Source organism: Culex pipiens, chromosome 2, assembly GCF_016801865.2.
Source record: "Culex pipiens pallens isolate TS chromosome 2, TS_CPP_V2, whole genome shotgun sequence".
NCBI lineage: Eukaryota > Metazoa > Arthropoda > Insecta > Diptera > Culicidae > Culex > Culex pipiens.
In genome coordinates this window covers 49,392,360-49,409,649 of record NC_068938.1, presented here as the reverse complement: position 1 = coordinate 49,409,649, position 17,290 = coordinate 49,392,360, and the positions used below count along the sequence as shown (strand labels likewise).

The 17,290-nt window shown below is 37.8% G+C and overlaps 1 protein-coding gene across 1 annotated transcript; it reads right to left on the bottom strand.

The window, feature by feature from the left end:
- On the bottom strand, positions 1–13,373 carry LOC120415976 (thioredoxin domain-containing protein 11). The gene is made up of 6 exons (XM_039577626.2): positions 12,523–13,373; positions 6,461–7,097; positions 5,448–6,404; positions 5,020–5,394; positions 4,765–4,958; positions 1–974 (listed from the first exon to the last, which is right to left on the bottom strand). The coding sequence occupies exons 1-6, from the start codon at positions 12,996–12,998 to the stop codon at positions 581–583; spliced, it is 3,033 nt and encodes a 1,010-aa protein (XP_039433560.1). The 5' UTR covers positions 12,999–13,373; the 3' UTR covers positions 1–580.
- Positions 13,374–17,290: the final 3,917 nt, after the last annotated feature.

Sequence of the window (17,290 nt, the reverse complement as noted above, 5' to 3'; positions counted from 1 at the left end):
ATAATTCATAAACAAAATATATTATTATTATTATTTAAATCACTTCTGCTCGGGGCCGCTCCGACGCAAATTACAAAATTCTAGATATTTTTTGCTTTCTCTCTCAATAGATTCAACGTCGCAACGTACCACGTGCATACTATTCAACTTGTATGCGTGAATGTGTACAGTTTGTTGAGTTGATAATTCAGTTGTTATAGCTAGAGTATTTCTAACGCTAAAGTAACAAACGTTGATTGCAAATTGGTGGCCTCTTTTCTTGTAAAAGCCAATCTTTGTTTTATTTTTTCATAATCAGCTACACTTTTGTTAGCGAGAGCTTGCATTTTTCTAGCCTTTGATAAGAAATAATATCTACTACGAGATCGCGAAATAGTGTTGCAGTAAGTTATCCGTTTGTATTACATTCTACTAAAAAAAACAACAGGAGTCGAACAATTAGTAGTGGTAAAATAGCGTTCTGCCACATGTTGACCCTGGCAGAATAGTTTTAAGTATAAAATTCATGCACTAACATCCGGTTTGCATCACGGAATCCGAAACAAAACGAAAAAAAGAAACCAAAAACAATTTCGCGACCTCACGCGGCAATTTGCCACAGGTTGAGAATGGTTTTAGCACTGCTTTTCAACTGGTTAAAATCACAGGAATGGCTGAGGCAGCGCAGCGTGCCGAGATAAAGCTCCTGCAGCAGCTGCAACCGCTGAAGGATGCGGGCGGCCCGGACCGGTCGCTGGCCGGTGGCCACCCGGTACAGGCGCAGGTTCAGCGAAATGCTGTCGCTGAGTTCACGCTTCAGCGCCCCCAGGCAGTCGTCCCGGGCCTGAGGGGAAGAACTTACCTGCTGCTGCTGCTCGCAGACGATGGCGGTGGCATGCAGACGTTCCGGTGGGCTCAGGTTGGACAGGATGAACCCGAGCACGTTCGGAACCGTCATCTGGAGCTGGCGGGAAAAGACGCGACTGTCGGATTTTCTGGAAAATGGAAGGAAATTACAATATACTTAATTATACACATAAAAAAAATTGGGGGTAAGAAATAAGTATCAATAGAGCAATTCTCTATGTGTAAGTCGGATTTTCATTGTATTTTATTATTCGGATGAAACTTTGTCCATCGATTCCTTAAATATCTAAAATAAAAAAGGTTTATTGCTTCATTGCTCATAAAAGTTTCCATACAAATTTGAGGCTTGAGAAACCATTTCCTGATCGATTTGTTGTCTTCGACAAAGTTGTCTAGGACTGGGACTTTTCAGAAAACGAGTACGTGGAGAAAAAAAAATCCCGTTTTTTTTCAATTTTACCTTTTAACAAAAAAAAATATTTTGACAAACTTTTTCCCCTCATTTTTTTTTTTGGTTTTGTTACGTACGTTTTTATTTTGACCAAATTATACGTTTTTGATAAAAAGTAACTGTTCGAAAGTGAAAAAATATCGAAAAAAATACAAAAATAGTTTTTGGATGCAATATTGAATTTTAAATTAGAAAAGTGCTTTTGTGAAATTTTGATAAAGCAAACCGTTCGCGAGTTATAACCATTTTTTGGTTAAATTTTGCTATAAAAAATCTAATTCTATAGAAATTTAAAACTGTGTTAATTCTTGTCCATCTCTGAGAAAATATTTTCTAATAGCTGAGCTATTTGAAAATCTGTATCTTTCGAAATATTTTTCTAATCAATTTTGTGTCTTCGGCAAAGTTTGCGAGGACTATTCAGGAAAAATGGGTGAACGGAACCTGTTTCGAGCTAGATTTCTTTTCACAAAAAAATAATTTCTTAAAATCCATATTTTTTATTTTTTTTAATGTGTTTTTTTTGTGTTTTCGAGCTAAAAATTTCATTAGGGCACAAAACCAAAAACCGCGGTTTTAGAAAATCGCATGGCAAAAAGTTGACAACTTGTTTAAATTCCTTGAAGCTTGACTAATGGTATTTTTACTGATCATTCTATAAACACATCATTATCCTCAACTCTGCTCTAATGCTTCTTAATTTATGTTGTTTCTCGCAATAAAACTCATAATTTAAAAAAAAAAATCTCGTTCTTAGGCCCTTTTAATTTTCCAACTGTTGTTTTAGGCTATATTTATTGGGCCCTTTCTAAATGCAATTTCGAAGAGAGCTGAAGGGGAACTAAAGCGCTGTCACCTGGTTGCTGTTTTGAATGATGTTTATGGGCCCTTTCATTTAGGTAGAAATAATGAGGAATTCAGTTGTAATTTTGATAATTGGTAAAGTTTTGTGATAGAATGGTGTAATTTTTTTTGCAGAAATCCTTAGTGAAAAGTAATCCAAACTTTGTTTTGAAGTGAATTCGTGTTAAGAATGTATAAAAAGTTCACTTTATAACGCAAAAAGATCCTCAACTACTTGTTTGCTATCATGTAACTAATTGTTTGCTATCAATCTGATTCTTGGAGGGCATGTAGGGAGGACTAATGAATGAAATAGTGGAATAATACCGAATGTTTACGTTTTGCAGCAAATTTGCTCTCAGTTCTTCGAGATTTTACTTTGCTACCCGGTGTTCAGCCTGTTTGCTACCGCAGCAAATGGAATTATGCACGGAAAAATCGAATCAAGTACGAAAAAATATTAAAAATTCAGAAAAAAAATGATAAATAATAAAAAATAACAAAATAAAAAAACTAACAAAATAAAAAAAATAAAAAAAAAATAAAAAATAAAAAATCAAAAATTAAAAAAAACAAAAGTTTAAAAAATACATAAGTCTAAAAAAATAAAAAGATTGAAAAAAAATATTTTAAAACCAAACTATTTAAAAAATTGGTATACATCTAGAGTTTTTTTTTTTTTTTTTGAAAAGGTCCTATAAATGGGATAGCCACAATAGGCGATAACTCAATAGGCGAGATCTCGAAAGGCGAAAATTCAAAAGGCGAAAAAGTAGACCCACCACGTTAGGCGAAATAGCTCAAAAGGCGAAATGGCTCAAATGGCGAAAAAGTATTATTTGATTAGGATTCTTCCCTTCTTTACGATAATGGAGTACAAACAATCCATCCTGCTCGTTCGTTATATTAACAGGATGGATTCAGGATTTCAGGACATTTTCCCCAACTTCTGCCACCACTGCCTGTTTGTTTACGCATTGTCTTTGTATCTTTTACATGGTTTGATTGATCTGAAGTTTTATTGTGCACGCAGAAAAATATTTTGTAGAATCAGCCTGTACGAGGTTTGATTCAACAAAATGTTTTTTGAATATAATCAACGCCGATTTTGCGTGGAAACAAACCTTGATTTTCTCAACTCCACAAAAATCTTTTGCTGTTTTGAAAAAGTTGCTTTGACGTTTAGCGTTGATTCAACAAAAATCTTGATTTTCAAATCAACAAAACGTTTTGTTGATTCAAATATGCCTTATTTTTCAGCGTGTGTGACGTTTTTGCATTTTTAATTCTCAATCTTTATCATCCGTGTATGGGCCTCGAACACACGACCTCTGGATTGGATGTCCAGTACGCTGCTAGCCGAAACTCCACTTTGCTCTTTGCTGCAAATCTATTACTGTAAAATGTGCTAAACAAAAAGTGATTTGTATCAAAAGTGAATAGAAAGAAATAATCTTCAATAACTTATTGAAAAAAAGAACGGATATATTTGAAGAAATGATTTATAAAATACATTTGACAAAAAAATACCCAAAAATTTAGAGCTTGAAAAAAATTTTAAAATTGAGAAAATATAAAATAATAAATTAAAATCTAGGCTTTATTATTACGTTCTATAATTAAATACAAATATTTAGTGTATCCCGCTTATTCCGATCGATAGGGGGAGGGTCACACTCAATGTTTACATTTGTTTAAAGGACCTTATCAAAAGAAGTCTAGAAATCAATAAATTAAAAAAAAAACAAAACAAAAATTAAGAAACTTTAAAAAAATAAAAACGACAAAACCAAAATTCAAAATGAGTCAAAACTAAAACAGATAAAAATCAATCTATTTTAAAACCATAATTTTAAATTGTAAAATTTTTGAATTTTTGAACACTTTTTCCACTATGACAGCCATCAATTGTTGATTCTCCACTTTTTTTTTAAAGGGATAAGGGAAAATCTCCATGGCATAACTTTCGCTTGGAGTTGGACGGTTTTTGGGGAGGTATATGTTCTAGGATACGCTCTAAGCAAGCGTTGCGCTCAATGGCATGATATTTTTAAGTTGTGAGATTTTGTTCATAAGACAAGCAATAGGAAGCTGCTGTAGAGATTTTTCCCGTTTATTTCAAATGAAATGTTAGTTTTTTATAAGAGTAAACTAATATTCTCTAGACGAAAAAGCCTTAAAATAACGTTATACTATGCACTCTTTACAGCTTACAATCGATTGTACATTTTTTTTTAAATTTGATCAATAATTTTTTTACCCCTAATTCTTTGTGGAAGTAGAGGAGGATACACAACAACTTTAAATAAAATGTTGCAATTTCTTTTCCATAATATCGCTGCCGGTAAGCGGGCATTGAATGGGAAGCACACACACATTGGATTGAACACTCAATTGTGGTGTCCAAATTCGGGTTCTCCTTGAAATCAAAGATTAACCAATCACTAGGCTAAATTCTAAATTTGAGCCTGATCTGACCAATGAAATCCTTTCTTTTAGCCCTTGTTATTTGCATGGGAAAAATATAAAAAAATATGAAGAAAAGCAAGTGATTCAGATCCTTCCAATTTTTAACAGAAAGATTCAAGCATTCAAGCACAACAAAGTGAAACCGGGCCACCTACCTCTGGTTCGGGAAGATGATCAGCGTCGGGAACGCGTCCATGCTGTACTCCCACCGCAGATCGTTCCGGTCGCCGTCGACGCGCACAAACTCGAGCCGGGGCAGGGCGCGCAGCAGCCGCGACACCGTCAACAGCTGCTGCGAGAGCACCCCGCAGAAGGCACAGTGCGCCGAGTAGAAGTGAACGACGACAGTCTGCGGGAGAAATTTGCATTGTTAGCTGCTTTTCTTACTTGATATTTCCAGCGTGACTTACCTTATTGGAGTTCACCACGACGTGGTGAAAGTTGTGAGCATTGATTTCCCGCACCGAATGGTGCTGATGGTGCTGAACTTGCACGCTGTCGTTAGACTGCTTGGCATCCTGCTGCTGCTGCTGCTCCTTGGAAGCCGATTCCTCGTTCGATGCCTCCCTCTGCTGTTGAGCCATCAGCTCAAGTTCGGACCGTTTGGAGTCCACCATGCGGCGGCTTTCCCGGCGCAGTTCGTGCATGCTGAACGAGTGCGTGTTGGCGAAGGAGACGTTGCTCGAGCGCCGGAAGCGGCCGTACGTCCGGTTGTAGAAGCCGTGCACCAGCTTGGCCATCGAGGCCAGGTTGATGTTGCGCCGCAGCAGGTATGAAGATTCGTCCTGGAAGAGAGTCGTGGTTGGGTTGTGTTCAAAAGGGGATTTGGTTGACCTACCTCATGATCCACAATGATGGCCACCGATTGGTTGGGCTCGTTGAGCACGTCCACGCCGAGTCGCTCGGCGAAGGCATGGTACAGGGAGCTGTCCATGCCCAGGAAGGTCAACGTTTTGTTGTACTTGCAGGATAGTCCCTTCACCAGGTCGAGATAGACTCCCGCGTTGTCTTCGCTTTCGTGGAAGAACACTTCACTATTGTCCAGCTCGTTGAGCCTCAGCAGTTCGCACTGGCGCCGCGAGTTGAACCTGCGCAGCAGCTTTGGACCGCGATAGTCCTGTTCGGCGTCCAGCATCGAACTCACTGGCTTCGAGCCTTCCTCGTCGTCGTTGTTTCGCGCACCTTCACCGTACAACCCGGAATGTTTTCGTTTTGCCCTCGCGGCAGCGCACCCTCCCCGATCTTCCCCAACTCCACCACACTCGAAGAACTTCGCATCGCACTCAATATCACAATAGCCGTTCTGGTCCGCGACGTTCTGCTTCTGCTTTCCCTCGGCAAACTTGGAAGAGTTGAGCACACTCACGAACGACACCGAAATCGCCGACGACTTGCTGCAGCCGTCCTTGGCCGCCACCGCGTCCTCCTCTTCCTGGGCCGGATGTCGCTTCAGCAGGGCGTTGCATTCCTCGCGCAACTCGCTATACAACTGCGCGCTGACGCGGCGCTGCTCGGCGATGTACTTGGTGGCCATCTCCTGAACCCAGAGGTCGCCCCGGCAGTTGTAGTACTGCATGCCCAGCTGGCGCAGCATCATGTACGCGTCCGACGAAGATGGGCCGTACAGCGAACGAGGACTGAACAGCAGCAGGACTGGGCCTTGGGCAAAATACGGCGCCAGCGAGGAAGATTTGGACGAGCCCGGTGGGGCGATCCACATCGACACCACCTGGATGTGCTTGTTGATCCAGGCGGTGACCTCGGGCGTGGTCCACGAGGTGTTCCCGTGGTATTGCTGGAAAGTAAGCAAAATTAGCAAATTTCCTTCATTCCACAGGACAACCCACTCACAATAGTTTCATTCCACAGGTACAGCTGAATCGTCGGCACTAACTCAACCCCAAACGCGTCCACCGACTCCCCGGTCACCACCCCAAACGCCACCTCCTGAAATGGATCCTTCTCCAGCCACTTGAGCGCCGTCTGATAAAATCTACTATACTGCCTCCGGTCCAAATCCGCGTCCAAAAACGCCACCACCACCGCATCCTTCCCGGTCATAAAACTCATCAAATCCCCCGGCCCCGTCATCCGATGCACCGGCTCGATCAACGACTGCACAAAGCGCGCAAGCGCCGAGTTCGTCCACGCGCCGTGAAACTGCACGGCCATCCCGTTCGGCTGGTACGCCATCAGCACCGGCCACGTTTGCACCTTGGAGTACTGCAGTCGGCACTCGCCGCCCGGTTGCCAGCAGTTGATGGCGGCAAAGTGAGCCTCGCGGTAGTATAGGCGGGCCACGTGGTCGTACACCGAGCGGGCATGCTGGCTTTCGGCGCACCACGGGGCGTAGTAAAAGACGAGCGAGAGCTCCGACTGGGAGACGCGCGTCTGGGTGGGACCGAGCGCACCCGAGGGCCAGTCGTGGACGAGGGAGCCCCGGGAGAAGAATGGTGCGGGTGGGGGGGCTTTGGAGATGCGAGGGGGGCTGTTGGAGAGGGGAGAGAGAGAAAAGTTTGTGGTTAGAATCATATTATTTAGATGATGGTATTTCGTCAAAATGCCTTTTATGTATGATGTAAAATATGCCCATTCCCATCATACTGAGCGGACCGCTCTGAGTGATGCTGGATAATCTGGAGTGTTCCTTGAAAACTACTAAAGCGAAGTACACCAACCTGTCGAGCAGCTTTTTGTGAACATTTCTGTTGAATTTGAATTTTACCAAAAGTTATTCATACTCCTTTTACAAGTATTTAAAAAAAATATTTTCCTAGTCTATTATGGTCTGACGAGAATGCACTGGTTCCATTCAATTTATATTATCGGCTGAGCTCTTTTTTCTATCAGCGCTCTTTTGTTTGTGCTGCCATTTGTGACGAAATTTTAAGCGAACATTCACGAAAAGTGGCATTTATAAGGACAGTTTCCTGGCATCACTGACTCGCCTTTACACGTTCTGCTGGTGGTGTTGGTGTCCAGTATCTTTCTTTATTTGCCTTCGCTTCTCGCTCGGTTTTCGTCAGCCTTCGACGAGAATAGGTACACTCAAACCCCGATGGTTTGACACCAACTGTTGTCAAACGAACGGGGTCACTTTTTAGTTTGACACCCCTTTTACACGGAGTTCACGCACACTATCAAACGTTTGTTTTGATAGTGTGCGTGAGCGCCATGTAAAAAGTGACAGTTAGTCACTTTTTAGTTTGACTTTGACCAACCAGCGGGGTACAAACTAAAAAAGTGTCAAACGAAAAAGTGACCAACTACCGGGGGTTGAGTGTATTGTCTGTTTCTCTCTAATCCTGTCACGACGTTCTAGCAATATTCTAGCAGAGTTCTAACAAAGGTGGATATTCTTACAGCATTCTAACAGAAATGTTTCATCGTTCTAGTAGGATTCTGGCAGAACCAGCTCCGCTAGAAAATTTCGTGCCTGGGAAGGTACGCGGCATTTCAGAATATGTCGTGGCCTTGTTGCCAGCAATTTTCTACGCTTTTAGTGCAATAGACAACCTATCTGGCAACAATGCCACGCGAATCGAAGAAGAAGATCAACAAAAAACAAAAAGCGCCGTATGACTTGCCTAGTTACATTTTTAAAAACATTAGCAAAATCACAAAAAAAAACAAGTCAAAGAGATAATGATTTACGTAGATTAACCTGCTACCACAAACCTTGATATTTTTTGGCGAATTAGCCTGGATTTAACTAAGAAACAACGAGAGTTTTATTTATTATTTATTGAAACCATTCAATCGTAGTATTTCTTAGCTTTTTTAGATAAGTGAACATACAAATTATTTCAAGGTAGCCATCAGAGATTTCGATTTTCAAATACCCTGTTTTTCCCGAGCTCAAACATTGTTTTCCGGATAGTTTTTTCATCAAAATACAATGTTTTTTTTTAATCAATGCGTACTTTTGGTATATATATTATGTTTAAGATTTCAATTTCTTATTTGTTGTAAACGAAGCCGTTTTAGATGGTTTTAAAACTAAAACCCTAATTTCTCCAGACCCTTAATTTTTTCCAAACTCAAAATCAATAAACTTTGTTTTGTTTTAGAATTCTTTGAAAAAATTCTTTGAAAATTATTTTCATTCCAAATATTTGAACATCAAAATTTAAAATTTGGGATAGAAGATAAAACAAATACCGGCATAGTTTCCAACATTTATGCATATACCCTTTAATGATTATGCAATAGGGCGACAATAAAAAAAAATCGTCATCAGGGATACCCCTTAGCTCGATTTTTGTAGCCGTTGAAATTGGTGAAAAAAAAATCTTTCCATACAAAACGTCTTCTTTAAATCGCTCATACCTCTTCAGGGTGAACTCGGATCGTTTTGCGATCTTCGATAAAGTTGTTTATCATAAAATTTGACATAAGAATCTCACACTTGACAGTGATCCGACACATTTAACGCCACCTTTTGATGGAATTTTTCTTTTCCCCATACATTTTTTCCTTTAACCGATTTGGCTCAAAATTAGCGCAGTTACTTATTTTTACCTAAAGAATCGAGGCAAACATTTTAATTTTTCTTGTCACAGTATTATTATTATTTTTTTTTTTTTGGAGGGTTGCCCTCGTCCTGTCACGTCCGTCAGTAGTCTTGTCGTACATTACAAATAGAATCAGATCTGCCAATGAATTAGTACACTTCGACCAAATAAACACTGACGCTGTATGGATCTGACTCTAGAATAAATGCAAAGTTGTGTGTTATTCATACGTCCAAAATGTTCAATTATTCATATAAGTCCAAATATTCATATGCGGATAGCTACCTAACTTGAATTGAATACAAGATTTAAAGTAACCTATCCAAAAGCTACTCTTATCTCAAATCCCCGAAATTTTAATTAATAGCCAAAAAATCTAGAACGTTTCTTTTAAAACCTGTCTGGCTTCTTTTAAAAAACAAAAAAATAGATTAACAGTTCATATTTTACAAGTCGTGAATTGAAAAAGAGACGACCATTTGATCGTCAGAATTCCAGTAGATCCTCGATTCGCAACAATGGTCGATACAATCATAATCCGACAACCGTTAGTTCAACAGATCAACGAATTTAGTCCGATATCATTTCACTATTGATTGATCGAGACTCTACGAAAATTTTGACAAATCAGAATGGTTGTTATGCTACTTGAATGAAAATCACCGATTCTGATAGAATTACTAAATTCACTGTTACTAATTTTGTCCCTAAATAACTAAATACAAAGTATAAAAAGTTGATATTTATAGTTAAAATCCTTAATTCTACAAAAACTAAATTAAAAAAAAAACCGCCTCCTAACCTGACACCCACATTAAGATAGGGAAAAATCACATATGTAGCGGTTCATTGTACAAATGTAATATTTCCACTATCGGAGAACCTCCTTGTCTCGATGACAGCTTACCGGCCATCGATTAAGCCCTGAGACTGCGTCAAAGTGGGTTCTCGTAGCATGAAGTGGTGTCCATGTGTAAAAATGGAAGCTTCAGCAATATACTGAAAACTTCGATTTTAATTCCACATCGGATCAAATCATACTCCTTGCCAAACAAGCATCAAACCTATGATACTCATTATGACAAAGCCCAGGGTGAATATCACTAAATTTTCTTCAAATTTAAAATTAAAATTTGTCAACAAAGTAACTATAAAGAGGAGGAACAAATTTTTACTATGCAAGGTTTTTTTTACTTCGAAATCCAAATACTAAACATGTTTTGTTAGGTATTTTACTGTTGAATAATAAAAAGAATGAATTCGTTCGGTATTGTAATAAGTTTACTGAATTCAAAAATCATGTGGCTAAGTAAATTTTGTAAATTTGAATCCAACTATTGATGCAAACAATTTATGGGAAAACTGCCATCTGAATAAAAATTTATTTTGAAACTTTAAAAACAAGTTCACTAGAGATAATAATGTCATAACGTAATCACTACTACTCACTCAACAGAAAAAAAAAATCCAGGGCCAAGTAGGGGAAATTCTCGTATGTTTGGCAGGTTAAGCGCTCACTCTTAACTCCATCCAATTAGCTGATTTTCACTTTGGCCAAACTATTGATAGCAACTTGCTTGCTCACTTCTTATTACTCGATTTCAGTTGAAAACGCTTTTTATGAGCTGTAATTGAATGTCAAAGTGCTGATATGGCAACATTAGAGGCACGCTGGAATTAGACTCTGTGCCCCTACCCAGTCACGAAATATTCTAGCTGGTCTGGAGCTGGTTCTGTCAGAATCCTGCAGGAATGGTGGAACATTTCTGCTAGAATGCTGTGAGAATATCCAGCTCTGTAAGAACTCTACTAGAATCCTACTACTGGGTAGCTTTAATCCATTACACAATTTCAAATTTTCCCGGATTGTTCATTTAGAACAATTAGCATGTGATATTCTTTTCAGGAATATAATATTCTTTTGGTGAAAAAAAGGCATACTGAATTAATTTAAGAGAAGTTATTCAAATTTAAACTAAACTTGTACTATTTTCCCGGTTTGGCACTCACACTCCTGAGATTCTCCTGTTTTTTTTTTTTCTCGAGGTGGCACCCATGAAATCATTTTTCTTAATAACCAAGTCAATTCAATTCGAATTCTGAAACGGAATCTACATAGAATCGTAAACGAATTCCGTTTCAAACGCAGCAACAGGGTTCGAACACGGAACCAAATCTGCAAATCTTTATTTACTTCCAAAACTACTGAATTACCGAATGGCAGAATTCTTCAAGTTGGTTGTTCTAAAAATCTGCATCTTTTTTGTCATATTTACTCTAAATACTGTCCACACTCGATTTTCCGAAGCCTCGAATATCCAATGTTTCGATTATCCGATAGTTTGTATGGTTCTCGGGAAATCGAATCATGATTTGTTTCGCTTTATTTTTGTTTTCTTACTTAAACATCAAATTTGCCCTCTGCGTCCCAATTTTTGTCAACTTTAAATAGCCATTGCATTTTTTCAGCTTTTCATCAAATTCCAAATTACATTAGCAAGTTCTTAAGCTTGCAGTTTGCAGATTTTACCTACCACACGATGTATTTTGCCTAAAAAACGCATCGCAATCACATCATCCCATGTTTACCTGACACCATGCGAAAGGTACATTTTGATCACATTTCCACTCAAAATGCAACTGCTAACTTAAAAATTCTTTATCGCAGAAGATTTCAATTTGCCCAACAAGAAAACAGTTGATTTTTGTGTAAAATCGTCCGGGGAACACGATGGTAACATTTAATTTAAAAATAAATTGCATGTATATTGAGAAAATTGCATGTAATGTTTTCAATTTCATAAAATGCACCAAAGTTTGATTCCAGTTAGAAATATGATGACACCATTCAATTTAGCGTCCAATTTACTTTAAAAATAGCTGTCGAGATTTGCTCTATAATTTTTTGTTTCCAAGATATGACCAATTGAAAATAGAGTTTTTTTTTTTTGAAAAAAAAAAACTTAAATCGCAAAACTTTGGGGCGATGCCAATTTTGGTGAAATTTGGGATACTTGCATGTTTCAAAAGTATAAACAGCTCCACAAAATTTTAGTATGATCAGAAAAGTTTATTTCGAATTGCGTGCAACCTGAGTTTACCAAATGTTTACATAATAAATATGGAAGTTGCAGAATATTCTTTTAATTTTACAAAAAAAAGTTGACAACAATCCAGCATTAATTCTCAAAAATAATTCAGTAGCCAACATTACGTCGCACACCGCCAAAGCTACCAAAATGATACGAATTGCCAGCAAAACTACCACTTGCTAGCGGTAAAAATTCTAATCAGCAGCTTACACGTAACCGAGTTAAGTCAGCAAGAAGCCAAACGAATTGCTGCACGAAACCAACACCAAAAAAAACAGGCACAATCTACTCCCCGCACCACACTCACCTGTTCTGGATGGACGCGTACGTGGTCAAAATAAGTGCCAGCACGCACAGTGCCTCCCGACCGTAGAAAATGATCATGCTAATCCGGTTGTAGCGCCGCTGATTTGGCAGAATCGGCTGACTTGGCAGCTGCTGCTGATTCTGGTCTAAATTCTCAATGTTTTGCCGCAGGTCGACCGCGTCTGGTTGCAGTCGTCGTTCCACGTTGCCTGACTCTGGCTTACTATCGACGTCGTCGTCGTCGTTGCCGGTTCGCAGGTCGTCGTCGAGTTTTGCATTATTCTGCACCTCTTTATCATCCGAAGCAGCGGCAATTTTCGTCACTTTCCGGGCTGCATTGCCAAGCTGGGGCCGGACACGAGCTGCTACTGGTGGTGCTGGACAGTAATCGGAACCGATGCTACTAAATTTGGACAAGGAACCTGTTTGCTGCTGCTGCTCTAGCCTGGTGCTGGCGGCTGATGTTTGTGTACTCATAAGGAACCGCTAGCTGCTTCTGCTGCCGTCGCTGCTGCTGCTTTTTTTGCTGATCCGTCCAGAAACAACACGTCATTACCCCCGCCGCCGCCTCCTCTGCCGTGCCACTCCAGTTCCCTCCGCGGTCAAAGTCGCGAAAACATCCACCAACACAATAATAACCCGAGGAAGCCCCCGAAATCAAAACATTGATCTTCTCCTTTTGGATGACTCTCACCGCAAATCGCTGCTTTCGCTGCACCCGGAATCAACCTAACTGCATACGGAACACGCACCAGAATTATGCACGAACGGCCATCCGGGTTTCACTTGGCCGCGATAGGTCCTAATTTAATTAAAACTGCAGTTCTAATTTCGAGAAAAAATTTCGTCCGAAAGGGGCCCAGTCAAATCAATCCGAATTCTGAAACGGAATCTAATTAGAATCGTATACAAATTCCGTTTCAAACGCAACAACCGGTTCCGTGTTCGAACCGGTTGTTGCGTTTGAATCGGAATTTGTATACGATTCTAATTAGATTTCGTTTCAGAATTCGGATTGCTTTGACTGGGGGATCGCGGAACAGGAATAAAAGTTTTTGACAGTTCGTTCAACTTGACAGGCAGAGGCCAGTGGCGTACAGACAAAAGTTGGGGCACGCAACGAAAACAGCTGATTTGCGAACCGGTTCGAAAAAGGATGGTATGCAGTGTAGCAAATTAAACTAAAATTATGTTTTGCCTGGACTCTTAAAATATAAAATTCTGGAGTTTTTTTTTGAAAATGTCCAATAAACCAAATTTTCAGTTTTTGCTTTATGGCAAAAGCAAAAAATGGAAATTTGGTTAATTGGACCTCTTAAAAAAAAAAAAAACTCCAGAATTCTACCTAAAATTCTAAATTTTCTACATTGGTCCTATAAACTATAAGACTATCTATGTTTATAAGACGTTTCCTATTAAAACTCTAGAATTTTAATATGCTGCTAAAATTTGTAAATTTAAAATTCTATACAAATAGAAAATGTTAATCCTAATTTCTTATGTTTCGAAAATTTTTACATTCAAAAATACTAAAATAACAAAATTATTATTTTCAAAAATTCTGAAATTCTAAAAAAAAGCTGAAGTTCTAAAATTTCAAAATTCTACGAGAATATTAAATTTTACAATTCTAGAGTTTTTTTGAAAAGTCATATCAACATATGAAAGACAATAGTTTATAGGACAATAAAAAAACTCTAGAATTCTGAAAATATAAAATTTTAAGACTCTACAAATCTAGAGTATTTTTTTGAAAAGGACCTCTAAGCTATTGCGTTCATACGTTTATAGGTCCTTTAAAAAAAACTCTGGAAATGTTCTACAAAGATTCTAAAATTTTGAAATTCTAATTATATAAAAACCCTGAATTCAAAAGTTCTTAATTTCTTAGTTTCAATAAAAATCAAATTAAAAAAAAACAAACTATTCAATCATTGACAAAATGTAAGAAAAACTAATACTCTGAAATTCAATCATTCTAACAATTCGACGCCAACATTTCAAAAAGCATCATGTACAAACCATGCGTTTTGAGAAAAACGCATTTGAATGTTGAGCATCCATTTTCAATTGGGTACTAAAGCCCTATGTCAATTTTTATGTGCAACGATAAAAAACACGATTAAAAACCATTTCTGATCACTTTTTTTTCATTTTAACGCAAAAATTTTTTTTGACGAGGCAACATTTTTTCGATGGATCAACTATGGTCCCCTTGGAACGAGCTGTCAAGTAGGAGCTTTTCTGTCAAGAAGGACCGCGAGGTTAATTTTTCAAAATTGATTTAAAAATCTATTTTAAACTCTTTGTGGTCGTACAAAGGGTCATTGTACTCAGAAAAATAAGCTTTATCGCTGTAAACAATAATATCAGCAATCTAAGCTTCATTTTAGGACCCAATTCCCATTTTAATATAAAAGCAAAATAAGATGTTCTAATAATAACAAACGATGAAAAACGTTGCTTTTATTCATACTTGATCATTCAAATTCAATAAAACATCATTTCCGTAATTTTATTTGAGAAAAAAAACATAACTTCTTTTGAAATCACCAACGTCTATATCACCCTGCTGTCATTGAGGAGGACGCTTTGTTATGATTCGTTTTTCTTCGCCGAATGTACATGGCGCTTTGTTCATGTTGCTTTTTTTTCGTCACGAGGTTCATGTAGTCTTTTGTTTGACAGGTTGACAGGGCTATATAAACAGGGACTGCTGATGGCAGAGATTTTGTTTATGTTACTTTATTTAAAATCATGATTAAACAGACTTTACTGAAGTAACATTTGCTCATTTTTGGTGGAGAGGTAGCTTATTAGGAGTACTTTCAGAATATGCAATAACCCAGAAAGTGTCAAAATGTACATGATGCCTTTTGAAATGTTACCGTCGAATTAAAACTCTAAAATCATAAAATTCTTGATAAAATTATAAACTTCTCAAATTCCACTAAAATAAAATTCTAAAAATGCAAGATTGAAACATTATAAAATTATTTTTTATTTTTTCTTTTTCCCCTGTCCAGGATGTCATTTTGAGTATTTTGTGTTCTACGAAAATCTTTACTTCTCTTGTTTTATGTTTTTCTTGTTTCATTTTAGTATTTTAATTTGCATTAATCTTGTTTAGTTTATGTTTGTTTCTGATTTGGTATTTGGCTTATTTTACCACCTTTTATCATAAACTTTTCCCAGTCTAGTTGGGTCATAGTCAAAAAAAAATACTGCATACCGTAAACCGGGGTGACTTTGATAGGATTTCAATTTATTTTTGGAATATTTTCCAACAGGTAAGGTTTTTCTCAAGATTATTATTTTTAAAACATGTACTGGGGTAGGCCACACAATGTCCATGCACTATTTTGGAAAAAAAAGTTTTTTCAATAGTTACGTTAAAAATTCTTAGTTTTAAATCCGGGGTGACTTTGATAGTCATAGTTTTTCTTGTTAAAATCATATTTAAGATGTTCAAACTTTATGTGTACGTTAAATGTACCATCACTAAACTGCCGTTTTACGGCGATATGATGTATACGCCATTTTGGACATTTTCAATTTTATTGTACAGTCAGATAAAGAATCTTAAAAGCTACCTCCTGACGAAAGAATTTTTCAAAAAACTGCTCTGGGGCCCATTTTATTAAGCAAACAAACAATGATGTATACGCCAATTTTACTCATCATGATGTATGTATACATTGAGAATTGATAGAAGTCAAATTCAATACTGTTTGAATGTTGATTTGTGGTTTTTGGGACCAAATCAAGACATGGCCATATTTTATTACATTATTTCGATTTAATTCTTGAGGGGACGTCCATTACGCGTCATCCATAAAGTACGTCATGTTCTGTGGGAAGAGGGGGGTTTTGAGCAAGAGTGACATTGCGTGTTAAAAGCATAGGGAAATCGTGACAAAGGGGGGTGGAGTAAATTTTGGCTGATTTTAATGTGACGTACTTAATGGATGACACCTTATCCACATCCACGTAGCCACTTTTTTGAAAATTATAGACCCACCCACCTCCCTTGCGGACAATTGTTCATGAAAAAAATGTGTTTATGGAGCGTAGACAATCGCTAAGGGAGCGTTCTTTCATTACGTAACGCAAAAAATCGGATTTTTAGACCCCCTCCTCGTAACAAAATTTCCATACAAATTTTGAATAATTTGTATGGAGCGTAACACGGCCTCTGACCCCCTCCCCCCAACTGCGTTACGTAATAAAAGAACGCTCCCTAATACCCTCCCACGTGGACAATGCATTAAGGGATCCGCTCAACTGTCAAAATAGCTGGCACAAAAAATATAGCTTGCTTTGATCGAGCAATGTATACATACATCATTGGGAAGTAAAAGTAGTGATTTTTTATTGCTATTTTTTCGGCTAAATGATGTTTGTGGTTTAAAATCGTAGAGAATAGGAAAAAACAAGAAATTTTGTAGGGGCCCCATTTTTATTGTACTTTTTAACAGTTTCTACAGAGCAGACCTTAAATTAGTCATTTTAAATTGAAAAAATGAACAAAAACAGAAAATCGTGTCTACAGCAAAATCACCTCAATGGCGTATACATCATATCGCCGTAAAACGGCAGTAAAGTAGCTGATATAGTTTCTAAGAAAAAAAATCAATGTTTTTATTTAGTTAACTAAGTTTATAAGCTTTTTAACAAAAGACATAAATTTTAGGTACAATTGTTAAAAAGTAGGAATTTTGCCTGAAATTTGTTAAAACTAGTTTTGTTTATAAAATAATCGATTTATA

Bases quoted from the DNA above. Each gene is read 5' to 3' on its own strand.
- LOC120415976 (XM_039577626.2), bottom strand. From the start codon at position 12,998: ATGAGTACACAAACATCAGCCGCCAGCACCAGGCTAGAGCAGCAGCAG. The intron at 7,098-12,522 runs GTGAGTGTGGTG...CCTCTCCAACAG, and splicing joins TACGCGTCCATCCAGAACAG to CCCCCCTCGCATCTCCAAAG. The intron at 975-4,764 runs GTAGGTGGCCCG...TCCATTTTCCAG, and splicing joins ATCATCTTCCCGAACCAGAG to AAAATCCGACAGTCGCGTCT.